A 15036-nucleotide genomic window follows, 5' to 3' on the forward strand; every position below is an offset into this window, starting at 1 on the left:
AAAATGTAAAGATGCTGTAAGATTCCTGCTACTAAGAGTGTAGTTCCATAAAATCTTCTATAGGATGAAAGTCACATTAAGTTAATCACTTCTCTCGGCTTTGTATTACAAAACCCTACCTTCTACAGTTGTCTCAACCTAACTGCAAGAACCATGGTGTCACGTGGATCAGTGATGTGATCCAGAGTTTGTTCATTTTAGCCCTTTGAAAATGAATTAATAAATAAATAACCCAGGTTATATCACTGCCAGCAGAAAATATGTTCATGGAATTATAGTCTTAGCCAATGAAGGTGATCCCAGTTACATGAATAGGCTTAGAAATTGGTTCAGGAGTTGAACCTATTTAATGCTTCAAAAATTGGCAGACCTCATTTAAACTATTTTTCTTTCATAGTTTTCTTTGGTAGTTTATACCAAAATAAAGGTTTACATATATAAAGTTGCAACAAAACAAGTTAAATTTAACAATGAATGTGCCTCCCCTGTTTTTCTGCCTGCTACACGAAAAATTGTCAGAGCATATTTCAATAATTTAATAAATGTTATAAGAGTTTTGATCGTGAAAATGCAAATAACCTGTTGCAGGTGTACTGAAGCCTGAGACATTCCATGGAATAAATGCTGTGGTGACATGACAGAGCACTGGATCAATCATTTGTGTTGAAATTAAGTAAGTAAATAAATAACAGGACCATTTTCACGAGGATTTACAACAGCACGATAGTTTTTCTCTCCTCAGTATGAAGCAGCTGAAAAGCACAGACTGGCTTATAGAGAGAGCTACAGTAGGATTGTACAGGAGCTGTACCTAGCAAAGCTCTACCTGGGACACCAGGATTCTGCTCAGGCAGGTTGTCACGATGGCCATGGACATGTGCAGTTGGAAGGCCAGGCTGGGAGGGAGCTGGGCACATACAGCCTGGTTAAAGGTGGGCCAGGGGTGCGAGCTCCAGGGCCGATGATCAACTTGGTGGTGACATGGACAGTGGGATTGAGAGCACCCTCAGCACGTTTGCTGATGACACTGAGCTGTGTGGTGCAGTTGACATGCTGGAGGGAAGGGATGCCAACCAGGGGGGGCCTGGACAGGCTCAAGAGGCAGGCTTGTGTAAACCTCGTGAAGTTCAACAAAGCCAAGTGCAACGTCCTGCATTTGGGTCAGGGCAATCCCAAAAAAGAGTGTAGGCTGGGCAATGAGTGGATTGAGAGCAGCCCTGAGGAGAAGGTCTTAGGGGTGTTGGAGGACGGAAGAACTTGACATGAGGCAGCAATGTGTATTGGCAGCCCAGAAAGCCAACTGTACCTTGGGCTGCATGAAAAGCAGTGTGGCCAGCATGGTGAGGGAGGTGATTGTTCCCCTTTACTCGACCCTCATGAGACCCCACCTGGGGTGCTGCATTCAGCTCTGAGGCCTCCAGCACAAGGACACGGAAGAATTAGAATGAGCCCAGAGGAGGGCCACGAGGCTGATCAGAGGGCTGGAGCACCTCTCCTGTTAAGACAGGCTGAGGGAGTCGGGGTTGTTCAGCCTGAAGGAGGCCCCGAGGAGACCTGACAGCGGCCTGCCAGTGCCTAACGGGTGAGTCCCTTCCCCCCACGCCACTCTGTGAAGCTGTAACGCCCGGCCCACGCCACGCCCGGTGCCTCACAGCGCCGCCCCGAGCAGCCGCGAGGAGCTGCCCCAAGCTGTCGGGCGGCCGCACCGCCCCTTCCCCGCCCTCCTCGGGACGCGGCGCGGGGCGGGCTCGGGGCCGGCGCCGCCCCAAGATGGCGGAGTACGTGCAGCTGGTGAAGCGGGCCTTCAAGCACCTCGGCGGCCACGGCGGCGTCCGCGGCGCCTTTTGGCAGCTGCTGAGGTAACGGCGAGCCCGCGGCGCCCGGCGGGGGCGGCTCCCGGCTCCCCGCTCCTGCCCCGCCGCCCCTGCGGGGTCACCTTGGCGGAGGGCCGGGCCCCGGGGCGCCGTGCCCGCGGGGCGGGGAGGGACGGGACGGGACGGGACGGGGTCGTGGGGACAGGGTCGGCTTTGTAGCGGGGGCGCGGAGCAGGGGGAGTGTTACAGGTCTAACCGCACGGCCAGGAAGCTGCTGCTGCTCCCTTGTCAGCAGCGGGGACGTAGGAGTGCAGGGTCGTGGGGATTGCCGGAGGTAGAGTTCCCTGCTACGCGTCAAGGACTCGTGCTAGGACAAGCCAAGCTGTATGAGCCTCCCCCCAGTCATCATAATAGCTCTTTTTCTGTTGTTTCTTGTAGCTTAAACTGGTTGTTCTGAGCAGTTATAACACTTTCTACAATTTCTGATTAGGCCTCATCAGCGTTTTGGTACAGTGGGTTTTGTACGTGCTTGCTTTGCGCACTGAAGGTGCCTTACCTGATAAATCCTAGCATCTGCGTGTGGGTTTTTTTCTTCCTCCATGTCACTTAATTGGCAGCTCGTTACTGCTCTGTGACAGCCAGATGCTCATCTTGTCCTTACAATCACAGTGCTTCTGATCTTATCAGTCTCCACGTGCCATGACCTTGTATGACCATCACACCACTGAATTTCCTTCTGGTGGCAAAAGAAAGAAAAATGTTTAAAAGTTGGAGGATTAGGTTTCAAGTGAGTGCCTTCCTTAAACTCATCTTAATGTCTTGTCAGGGAGCTTTTGTGAATCAAAGGTGTCAGCACAGCCTGCAGTCTATCTGCTAAGCAGAAAAAGGGAGTAGGCAGCGCAGGAGGCAGCACTGTTCCTTTTTCTTTTGGAAGAATGAGGTTAGAAGAGAGGTGTGCTGGGTGCAGAATCATACTTGTTCCTCACAACTGCACCAGCTACAAATGTTTTTGCTGCCTCTCCATCAAGTCATTGAATCCTCAATCCCAGCTCATTGAATACTCAATCCCATCTCCTTTCAAGTCATTGAATCCTCAATCCCAGTTCAAGGAATAGAGTTGACACGTACTGGAGGAATAATCAAGATGCATCTTTCTTGCAACAATTATTATGTATAAGAAGTAACAGCTGGTAACTGCGAAAATGATTTACCAAAGTCAGAAGAATCTTTCTCTGCAGGGGTTTTATGTTGAATTTCCCTGCTTTTCTTTATAGGCATCCCACTGAGGAAAGTAGATCAAATTGTATGCAGTAGAAGTTGAATTATTAAGGGGTTTCGTGCCTGGAAACATTCTCCTTACTCAGGGCTCAGTGAAATTGGCTGGGAAAGCCATTTTCTGCTCTGGAAGCCATAACTACTGCTTAGTGTTTGATAACAGTATTGAGGGCATGAAGTTGGGACAAGGGTGTAAGAGCTCTCCCAAGTTAGAGAAGGGAAGAAGGAAGGGAGAGCAGTAGCGAAATGTCCGTTCTTTTCTGAAGGTAAAAGCTCAGGCTTGAATAATGTAGAGATCGCTGAGTGTTTCCTTGGAGAGGAAAGCAGTGGCAGAGGATAATTCTGTCTGGGACCACAGAAATTTAAAACAAGTCCTGGGTAGGCTGATGATTGCTTGCATGTACTCTGGGCGAAAAGGCAATGGACAGCTTTCTCAGGGGGATGCACTGGGTTATACAATAGTTAAACTTCCAACTAAGGAAACACGCGTGTGTGCGTATGTTTTGTCACCTGGAACTGAACTGAGAGTGCCTCTAACACTACAAGCAGCTAAAACTTTCGAGTCAATTTTACCTTGTGTGATTCTGCCTGGGATAAATGTTAGTAAAAAGGAAGAAAAATGTGGATCGAGGGGAGAGAACTTTAAAGATTGTATCAAGAGAATACAAATCACAGGTTCAATTTAATTTTCAATATGCGTGGTGATTCTAAAAGATGTTGTACATAAAGAGTTGAAGCCAGAATATACCTTATCTGGGTCATGGAAAGTCTCAGGGAGCGGCAGGGTAAATTCTTGCTTTTTTTCATAGTTATCTGGTAGCTAGAAAGTAACTATTGTAATTTTGGGCTTTAGCATGTATTTTTTAGGCAAGCAGCAACACTGGAGGTCAGTGCCCACACAAAGGTTCTCTTCTGCTACTTGATGCTGACTACTTTCCAGGGCAGTTTAAGCTGAATTTGTAGTAAAAAAAAAAAAAGTACTTGAGGACTATGATAACATCTTCAGCTAAGTAAATTTGCGTGTGTCTGTGGTACTTCCTTCACACGTTATTTTAAGATTTTGTGGGTGTTAAAACAGCTCTACCATACAGCACAATTTATCTTCTGCTATAACAAGCTTCTAAATAACCCCCTGAGCCTTTTGGTATGACTTCTATTATCCTGTCAGTGGGACACGCGGTTAGGGCATGCTGGTATTAGTTGCAGGAATTGGTGATTGTTTTGCAGTCCTTAAGCCTGAATAAGCTAGTGAATTTTTTTTTTGCTTTGCATACATGTATTTGAATTTTAATTACAGATTTTTAATCAACCTCTTGGTAAAAATAATACTCCAATTTCATTCTAGGACAAAGTCAATTAAAGTTGTTGTTTTGGGAATTCACAGGGTCAATGATTTGAAGACTGGTACGCTGGTAGGAGTTGACAAATATGGAAACAAATACTACGAAGACAAAAGAAACTTCTTTGGTACGTGTGGTAACGTGAACACCTCCTGAATGGCCATCCAACGTTGTACGGGTTGCTAGCGAATTAGAATTTATTGCCTGCCCAACTTCCGTGCGTTTACTTGTGTAAGTCTTAGAGAGGGGACTTGTAGAAATGCCTTGACATCCTCTGCTTCGCTACTGCTTCCCTCAGTTCCTTTGCAAACATATTCAATCTAACTTTATAACTATTGGATATATCTAAGCCGGTCAGGTGCTTTACATGTAGGTATGTCTTTATAATAACGTGATTGAGAGCTGGATTTGATCCCTGACCTAAAAGCTGGAAGCTTACCAGGTGGGGGAAGAAAGAGAACTGCCTTTAAAACCGCCTCACAGCTGGGCTTACTTGGATGATCACTTCAGGGCAAAGAAGCACAGGTTAGCTTGAACTTCCTATTACCTTAAGCAAGGGGTTCCTAAATAACATTTGAAGAGTTCTTCAAAAGCTGGCACCAGCAGCAACTGAGGTGGCATGTAAGCAATTGATACTGGTTAGGCACAGCTCTGCCTACTGCAGGGGTAACTGGGGAAAGCAGAGCTGCTGGTAAACATTGCTATGCAGTTTTGTGTGGCTGAAACTTAGTTTAACCTTAGGTTACCAATGGCAATCAATATCCTTTTGGAAAAGGCTTTTAATGGGACAAAAAATACCCAACACACACACCAAAAGCTTTCTCTGTCTGAAACTCTTATAAGCTCCTATTTCCACTTACTTACACAATAGCTATATTTGCGTTGCTGTGCGAGCATTACGTTCAGCCATATAAGAATACCGTGACAGTAGAAATACAGAGAACTCAGAGGGAAAAAAAAAAAAAAAGCCTGATCTGCTTTATGGTCATAGCTGTGCTAATCTTGAAATGAGTGCCTGTAATGGTAGATATTTTTAGGCAAAATACTTTGCCATCCATTTTCATGAATTCTCTGCTTTATATGAAAATAATTTATTTTCTTAAGCTAAAACAGCATTTGTTTGTTTAATTAAGGTCGACACAGATGGGTCATATATACTACTGAAATGAACGGCAAAAATACGTTTTGGGAAGTTGATGGAAGCATGGTGCCCCCTGAGTGGTAAGCCATTTAACTTAATGTGGGCAAATTGTGTAACTGCCTGTATGTTTTCTTGTATTACAGAGCAGAAGATAAGAAAATACCATTTTTTGATAATAAGTTTTCATGGATGCCGTTATCATTATGTGTGACAGGAAGGCTGCAGACTGGTTAATTTTAATTTAGAAGGGATTTTCTTGGATGTTTAAAGTTGTGGAAGGAAGGTACCATTCAGTAGGGTGCTTCCATAGATGAAGAGGTTCTTCCTTGATTAAAACAAATATTGGTGTAGATATTCTGCGATTAAACCATTTATTGATTAATGAGTGATAGGAGAAAGCTGATCTAAAACCTACAATGCTGTTAGCTACTCTGTCCAAGAGTGCTCTGTGCAGGTGCCTGTTCTTGCAGCTTCTTATGTCAACAGAATTTCTAACAGCTTTCTTGAAAAGGGGATGTTCAGTATTCAGAAATGGCTGTTGCAACAGGCACTGGATGCTGCCATGGGTAGGTTATGCTCTAGACACTGGCAAGCACCACAGCCCAGACTTTTGATTTATTTTGTACTCCAACAAAAGCAACAGGAACAGTGCAGCTTTGAGACGCTGTAACTGAACTGCAAAAAGTTCCATGTATGCACAAATGTCTGGAATAGTTGGATTTAAATGATGTGGGCAGGAGAAAAGAAATGATGTGGGTCTCCTTAGAGCATTTGAGAAGTGCATGGGTAGGCTGGCAAGGTAGTCAGTTTTGTTTCAAACTCTGTCTTTAAATTATGTTTAATGCTGTTAACACTTTCTCTTTCATCTCCAGTGAGAGTTTGATGACTTTTTTTTTTTTAAAGGTGACATTAAAATCTAAAATCATCACAACTAGCAAGTTCATGCCAGTCCATGCTGGTCCATATTGACTCCATAATAACTGTTTTTAGGATCAAGTTTTTATCCTTCAAACTATAAGACTGTGCCTGTTCTCAAGTTTATCCTAATCTTGACATGCTGTTAGTTTTTGTTCTACGTTGTGTTTGTGTGTTGCTACTTGTGTCCTCACAAAGCACAACAAAGCATTTCTTCCCGAGTATCAGTCACGTTTCTAGGGTAAGCAGTCCTCCATTCCAAGATATTTTTGTCGGGTTCTGCAGGACTTCTTAAAAATTGCTGATAAATTCATATATCCCATGGCAACCTTGGATATTTATTCTTATGTAGGAATCCTAGCTTTGTGGTGCATGTAAATCACTGACCTGTAATTCTACACTTTTTAGATAAGTTTTTCAAAATTGAAGTACTTTGACTCGTAATAAACATCTTATAAATTGTATTTTTTTTCCTTCTGATATTGTACTATCATAGGCTTTTAACATGGCACAGATGTCTAATTTGAGATTTAATTCATTGTAGGAGTTGCTGTGCAGGGAGCTCTGGTGTTGTACAACTGCATAGGAAACTGACTTTTTTCTTTGAACCCCCAGATTTGTTGGAGAATGGACTCTGTGAAATTACTTCTATTAATACTTTCACTTGGTCCTTAGTATAATATCTGTTCTGCCAGTTTTAAAAATGTTTGTTTCTCCAAGTGTTAGCACTTCCCTTCAACAGATGGAAAATTGAACGTTTGTCACCCTTGGGTCAATGAGGAAGTACATCGAGTACGATCCTAACAGTTGGGCTGTGATCTGAATGCTGCTTCTAAACACTGATTTTTGACTCTATGTTTTAGTTAATTCATCTTGGTGGAGCATTGCATGGGTTTGCTGTTGTACCCTCTGTGGGTGGAAGCAGGTTTTATTGCGTTGTTTATGCTAGTGTTACTTTCAGAAAATATTTTGCAATTGTCGTGACTAAAGATGGCACTTCTAACAAAAATCCTGGTTTAGGACCAAGGCTAACCTAGAGATTTCAGATTTTCCTTTCTTTAGTGGTAATGCTAGCTAGTTTATAACGATTTTTCAGCATTCTTATAAAAATCCTACTGTATGCCTATGTATAGCCATGCTGTTTTATTGGGAAGAATAGAGTGCACAGCAGATATGCAGGAAAAACATTTTCTTCTTTTATTCAACGTAGGTCATACTACAGGTAGTTTTTCTCCATGTTTCTGGTTGTTGAAGACACCATGCCGTCCTAAAGGCTGGTTTTGTGGTCAGTGATGTGCCTTCAGGATTATGGAACATGAACAACTGTTGAGATACAGCCAGGTGAACCTTGCATTTCATGCATGATGAGTTGGGAAGAAGAAAAAAAAAAAAAAAGAAAACATGTTGGTATATTGGACAACTGTGAAAACAGCTGTCTTGGAAAAAATAAAATAGGAGTTAATTAAGCCAGCATTTACATTCCGTCAGGTATTGGAGAAAAGGAAAAAGCAGCAAGAAGCATCATCTCATATGTAATGTAGTGTGGCACCGTTTTTGTGAACTACTGAATGTTTTCAGTATTCTGAAATAATTGGTGTACGATCTTTTGACAATGGATGCATTGAAATCACAGTGTGAAGGAAATCAAGAGTTGTTTTGACATGATTTCTGTACAGGGAATTGGGACTGCAGCTGTTCTAAAGTTGCCTTGTGGTTTATTTTGATTTAATTTATCTTATTTAGCCTCTTCTTTTACTCTGGGTTTTCTTATCAAAATCAAGATGACAGTATCTACTTTGTTGGAGACAAGTTAATTAGATTTTTTTTTTAAATCCTTTCAGTACTCGTGGAATGATTAGTATTAAACTTCTCGTAGTGCTGTGCAGCATATTGGGCATTTTTTTCCCTGAATAAAGATGTCTTTTATGCAGTTAGGCAGCTTTGAAAACTAAAGTCTTCATCTCCTAATGGACAGAGCATGTTGTTTGCTGGAACTCCATTTTTTTAACATGCTGTTCATGTGTTGTGTTCTGTGAACATACAACGATAAAGTTGTATCTGCTCATACCAGTGCACAGAGGCGCTGTATTTAGTGCTTTCATAGATGGTGCCATTAAGAATTGCTCTAATTGTTGTCCTGTGTATTGAGCTCATTTCCATTTCATTTCTTTGTGATGATAATCCAGCTTGCTCTTTTCTAAGGCAAGGGTTATCATCTCTGCTAATTCCGTCCACCCCCAGCAGAAGCTGGCTTGGATCAGAGGCAAGCTGAGGCCTGGGTGAAATGCGCTGGGTAGAGCTGTTAGTAAGGAGGTGTGCTTGAAGCAGTGTTAGCTTTTCCTCTTTCTCCATTAATCAAGGGCTGCACAGAGAGGTGAAATAGTAGGGTTGTAAAATACAGGTGAACGAATCAAAGAGCTCAGTGCTGCTTTTTTATGGATGTTATTACCGGCTGCAGGTTATCTGCACTTGTAAGTTTGGCAGAGTAGCAAGTTGCGTTGTCTCACTCTGTGATCACAAGTGATATTTTTCAAAGGTATGAAATCATGTGGTTGGGTGCAGGGACAGAGGGCAAGACCCTGCTCTCGTGGCGCCAGCAGCCACTTACTTTATGGCATGCAGGAGAGCAGCTGGCAGTGCTGCAGGATGATCGAGTGTTGGAGGGATGGCAGGTTGAGTAAATCCCCATTATCATACTGCTGAGAAAGAAGTGTGCCTTCCTGAGGAGCAGAAAGACTTACTGCCTGCCCTCATGCAAAACGACTCTTCCGTTCTGCTTAGTACCTGGAAGACTTTGTGTAAGATGTGGCGCTCAGCTCTGGGTACCGTGCTCTTCTGGGGAGGAGGCAGGATAGGGGTTTATTTGTTTGAAAATACACATAATTTTTTAAAAAGATTTTATTAACCTAAGCCGCAAACAAGCAAACTGTGGACCAGTGGAAGAAGCTTAGGGAAGAGCAGCGAGTACAATCAGACCTCCAAGGACAGTTGGAAAGAATTGTTTGCTTAAGAAGGAGAGAAATGACCATGGATGTAACCTTTAAGCATTTAATCTTTTGCAGAGGGGAAAGGCACAGGCTGTCTTCCAAAGATAGATGGGTGGAGTAGGAAGTAGTAGGTTTAAATTGCAGAAGAAGAGGTACAGATTGGACGCTGCTATCCTTACCACTAAAAACTTCTGCTTATCTTCACTGGTATAACTTGGTTTGGGAAGATCAGTAAGCCAGCGTCACATCAGTTTTGTAACAACTTCAGTAGGTGTCTGCTGGGAGCAATGTGGGTGCAGCTGATACTTCCCTGGATCTAGAGTGTGTGCACAGTGTTTAAATCCCTTCCAGGCTTGTACTTCTTGATTCTTTAATTCTCACAAATAAGACATTTTTGGTTATTTCCACTGAAACAGGGTGAGGGGAGAGGATCACGTATCTCACTGTCCTTAATCTGTTTGGGATCAAAGAAGAGAGTACCATTATTCTTCTCCTCCCCAAATTCTCTGCATCAGTCCTGATTTTCAGGCTATGTTCACGTCTCATGCAGAAGTTCCCTGCGTGTCTGCTTGTTCCTGTGATGGATAGCTATTAACTGTTCAGCGATCAGCATACTCCTGTAGCTCTGGCTGGAATTTGGAGGAGCACAAGTTTGCATTTAGGGAATTCTGGAAGGCTCAGATTGAGCTTGCTGAGGGGCAACTTAGAACCCAGTTTTCCAGTTTCAACAGGGTTATGTTGTCAAATGAGGCTTCTTTTTAAGTCTATAAGGTCCATGCAAGCTGAGGCCTGCTATCCTGCTGGATGCTGGAGGTTTGATTCCTTTGTATCATATTCAAAGTGTTTCATGACTGGCTGCATGCTTTTTTTAAACCATTTTCCTGGTTAATGTAATTTGAATTGTGTTGGATTTATTCTTTCAATATAAGTTGTGCTGTGGAAAAAGCAGCATCTTAATTGCACAATAGTTTTCTCCTTTCTCGAGAGCGCTTTGTTTTGCCAGCATCGTTCGTTGTGTGTGTTCGTCCAGTTCTTTGATGCTTGTTTCCTCATAGTGCAAATCTGACATCTCTGGAAGGAGCTATAGGAGTACTAACTTCATACAATGAAACTTCAAATTTAACTTCATTTTAATAATCTACATCCTCTTTGTTAGCTGATCTGACAGCTGAAGGAGGGAGGGATGTAGCATCTCAGTGCTAGCACACCAAGAAATGTAAAAGAGTGTGCTACTCTCTTGTAAAACTGCTGTTGTTCAAGAGTGCCTGCAAGGAAAACAAAAAAAGATTGATCAGGAAAGGAAGGAGGGGAGAGGGAAAATAAGATTTTCATCCCTTCAGTAGATTTACAATAAACTTCTGGATTTTATAACTAGATTAAATGCTGGTGTAGTGGTTTTTAGGTAAATGGGTTAGTCACATTATTGTCCAATGGTATCTTAGGGTAGCTTGCCTGAGAAATCAGCGATCTCCCATATGTATACAAACAAAAACGTTCCTTGTCCTTTTTTCCTCCCCTTCCAATACGTGGAGTTGGAAGAATAAGCGAGGACCCTCTTTAATTTAAAAGAGCCTCTTATGATGCGTATAATAGTCAGAGTTAAACCCCTAGTTTCTTGCTCACTTAAAGTACTTGGGAAAGCACTAAAATACTTCTGCCGTTTGACCATAACACACATCTTCGCTTCTCTTTTGTCTTAATGCAACACAGTTAACCTGCTGGAGAAGAAGTAGATGCTAACAAGTTGGCAAGCTTCCTGAACTTACGTAGACAGTGCCTGAACTTTGCAGATGCACATATGGTAGTAGCTACGCAGTTTGTGTAGCATCGGTTCTTGTTTGACAGCTTGTACATCAGATAATTGGCTCCGGTCCCTTGTAGCTTCAGTTTGAAATCTCCTTGCTTTTAAATATTTGTCTAAGACTTGGGAGAAGATTCTGCACAGAGCATTTGAAGGTATGTTGATGGGCGTCTCATCTGTTTACCCAAGCAAAAGCCCAGAGGCTTTACTAGCCTCAGACTGCTTGGTAGTTACTCTGCTCTGAGGCTCAGGAAGCTGCTCCAGCCTCCCCAGAGCTTTATCCTCCTTATTTTCTTTGCTCTAAGTCATCTGCTTCTTTTGTAGGTTTTAAGTCATTAGTTGCTTTTGAATGCTATTTTTCCACGTGTGGATTTATGGGTAAAGTTTGTATAGAAATCTGGCCATCTGCAAGACGTCAAATCTCTTCATTCATGCTGTTCTGTGGAGTGCATGAAAAGCTTTTCTTGAGCATCTGGGAGTAGAGTCTATGAGACACCAGGGCTTCAAAGGACTCTTTGAGGGAAGTTGTCAAGGGGAAAGTCTTCCCAAAATAAAGCTTTCAGTTCTTGTTTTGCTTAAATGAGGAGTGGGCAACAACAAAAATCTCTTCTGGAGATAAGTGTTTCAGTACCTGTGACTATACTCCCGTTTCTCACAGGTAAGCAATTTTGTTCCTACTTTCCAGTGAGAAAGTGGGATTTTAAGGGGGCTTCTTTTGCAGATCCTTTTAAACCTGAGGTCAATTTCCTGTTGATGTTTTAGTGTCAGAAAATCCTGAAAGCTAATGTAGTAATACTTGGACTACTCCAAAATACTGTGTGTTAAGAGACTTCATTGATTTAGTCTTAGAAAAACTGCAAAGCAAAGTTTAAATTACAGAATAATACTACTCTGTCAGCCAGTTTAAATGGGTAAATAAACTCAGTATTACAATAATTACTTTCCCATTTCAAGGAGTGAATGTATGCTGTATACACCCTTGAAATGAAAGAAGTGCTAGGCATCAAGTAAGCTTGAAATCTAATCAATTTAAACTAAGCTTTCATACATTTCTTGTGCTCCACCTGCCCCAGCCTATCTTTCAGGGCCTTTGTAACTGCATTTCTAGCCAAGAAAACAATTTTCTTTTTTGTCCTGGTGATTTGTATGGCTCTCGAGGGAGTGGGAGGCTTGGGAGGATGGTGAGGCTTGGTGACAGGTGCAAAAATAGGTTTTTGCTTGCAGGATTCCTATCTGCTATTACCAGAAATGTCAGTAGGTGAAGGTGTACGTGGTTGTCTCCACATGTTACGGTAAGCGAGTTTGAAAAGCTGAGTGGAGTGATGCAAAGCATTTCAATATGCAGTCAATAGTCAGTGCTGGCAGGATGTATATGGGCACTTGGATCTTGTCCCTACATCCTGTGCCACAGGTCTGTTTCTTTGTATTATCAGTGGAGAGCTGGCCTATAGGGTCTATGATCTCACCTCTTTCAAATTAGCTGTTTTACAGTGCTTTTGCTGACTTTGGTGCTGGTCATCATGGGACAAGTGACGTCCCGCACAGTGGGAAGCCTGCTAGCATGCAGAATTCTTTTAATGGATTTGATCTGGTAGAGTGCCTTTACACAAAGCTCTGACCTTACGTAAGGTGGCCAGGGCACCCTCGGAGGCATGCAATACCAGATCTAAAATCAAGCAAGGCCTGATCCTATATCCTAAGGCCATAGCATGGTTGCTGGAGATGCTGTGGGGCCTCCTCCTTCCAGACAGAAATCATTACCCCCGATCTTTATTTTAATAGAAGCAGTGGGACAAATGTAGTTCAAATCATACCAGATTTACAAAGGGGAGTTGTGGAAGAGAGGGATCCTCCTCCTATCCATGTTGCATTGGGTCACTTTACCTGAAATTGTGTATAATCTTCAAACTCATAAGTGGATGATTTTTTCCCATGGGAGGTGGTTCTTTACCTCTGAACAAGCTTTTATCTTATTTTCAAAGGATCTTATGGTTCCATCCAGTTTTGTATTCAAGTCAGTTTCCTGGCAGTTGTTAGCCCTACAGTGTGTGCCTTTCATTTGAGTTTTTTTTTCTTATAGAATGAACATATGGCTGACGTATTTTTTTACGTGAAATTTTGTACTAAAGTTATATCCAAAGTTGGGATTTTTTTCTAAATAAATGTTTAGAAGCTACTTGACTGAAAATTATTCAGCTTTCTGTAGAGCTCTTCAGATTAAGAATATACTTGTCAGTCAAGCACATGCATCTATTTCATGCTACTTTTATTGTGGTTTTGTACTGATGTATCAATGAAAAGTTTGCAGGAATGGTTGCTAACGGCTGAAGATGTAATTTTTAGGCTTTCTAATATGTGGAATTAGAGGGCTTCTTATTTTTAGGTGAAGTCTTTGGCAAAAGCTGATTAGGAGAAGCTTCTCTTAATTCCACTTCAGTAAAAATATAGATAGGCTTGCAAAAAACTCACTTCTGTCATTACGTGTGCTTCATGCTGCGTGCATAGTTAATTGGCGTATAATAAAAGTGATTCAGGTTTGAAAGTTGCTTTGGTCACTGAAATAGAAATGGGGTGAAATCAATTCCTGCTGTTTTCTTTTAGTAAATTATTATGGAAAATACTTAGCTTGATCATTAATGTTATTTGCACAGGGAAGGGTTGACCTTTAGCTCATAGGTAAAGGATAATGGCTGTAATCACTTGGTAATTACCCCATTGGTATTACACACTTCATTGTGGAGTCAGTAAACATTTACATGATTGCTTTCGGTGAATTTGCATCATTAGTCCATATATCCCGAGTGGCAGCCTCATGAAGGCTTTGGAGATGGGTATTGAAACTGTTGTACAGAATAGTCTTCTGCTAAAAAAAAGTTTTGGTTTTGCCCTTTGTAGTGCCTGCCTTGAACTAGCTGGCTTGTTAAGGCTATACAAACATGTAACAACAAAATACTCTCTGCCCAGGGACCTTTTGATCTAAGCCTACAAGGGAACAGGAAATTCAAATTCAGGTGTACTTTCACTTCCTTTGAAGCAGAACTGTTATTTGTCAGTTATATTTATGTAATTATTTTACATCATTATTCTGTAGCATCGTTCAAAGTTATACTACAATGAAATCAGCTCCCTCCGGCTCCCATGAAAATAAATGTTACTTTTCAGCGGAGAGAACCCTTGGGAGTCAGGAGGAAGGCTTGTTGTAGATCATGTAATGCTCCTTAATGTGTCTTAACAATGTTTCTTTTTCCTCTTAAGGCATCGTTGGCTTCACTCAATGACGGATGACCCTCCAACTACTCATCCACCAGTTGCTCGTAAATTTATCTGGGAGAACCATAAATTCAATCTGAGTGGTACTCCTGGACAGTATGTACCTTACTCTACTACTCGCAAGAAGATACATGAGTGGATCCCACCCACAACAGCCAGCAAATAACAGCAAAAAAAAGGAAGTCATTTGCCTCAACTTTGGCTTTCAGTGTAAATTGTATCTTCATTGGTTTTGTTTAAAATAAAAACCTCCTATAACTGCTATGGTTTAGTTTATTGAGCTGGGGGGGAAATCAAATGAGAAAATACTGGGAAGATGTAGAGGACAGAATACATGGCAAGTCTTAATTTCAACAAGATACTGGGCTTTTTGTCATATTATCAGTGGCTCTTGTCTTTACAAGTGGTTCTCAAACTTTTTTTAGCATGCTAATCATTCCTGTGGCAGTTAGTTCTGATATTTGTACCATTCAAAAGAATACAAATATAAATT

The 15036-nt window shown here is 41.9% G+C and overlaps 1 protein-coding gene across 1 annotated transcript; it reads left to right on the forward strand.

Annotated features, from left to right (window-relative positions):
* Positions 1–1700: 1700 nt before the first annotated feature.
* Positions 1701–14805, forward strand: NDUFA12 (NADH:ubiquinone oxidoreductase subunit A12). Its single transcript, XM_080577484.1, has 4 exons — positions 1701–1859; positions 4474–4556; positions 5563–5650; positions 14529–14805. The coding sequence occupies exons 1-4, from the start codon at positions 1771–1773 to the stop codon at positions 14707–14709; spliced, it is 441 nt and encodes a 146-aa protein (XP_080433610.1). The 5' UTR covers positions 1701–1770; the 3' UTR covers positions 14710–14805.
* Positions 14806–15036: the final 231 nt, after the last annotated feature.

The sequence above is a fragment of the Anser brachyrhynchus genome (genome assembly GCF_964034855.1).
Source record: "Anser brachyrhynchus genome assembly, chromosome: 1".
Lineage (NCBI taxonomy): Eukaryota > Metazoa > Chordata > Aves > Anseriformes > Anatidae > Anser > Anser brachyrhynchus.

Bases quoted from the DNA above. Each gene is read 5' to 3' on its own strand.
- NDUFA12 (XM_080577484.1), top strand. From the start codon at position 1,771: ATGGCGGAGTACGTGCAGCTGGTGAAGCGGGCCTTCAAGCACCTCGGC. The intron at 1,860-4,473 runs GTAACGGCGAGC...GGGAATTCACAG, and splicing joins GCCTTTTGGCAGCTGCTGAG to GGTCAATGATTTGAAGACTG. The intron at 4,557-5,562 runs GTACGTGTGGTA...TGTTTAATTAAG, and splicing joins AGACAAAAGAAACTTCTTTG to GTCGACACAGATGGGTCATA.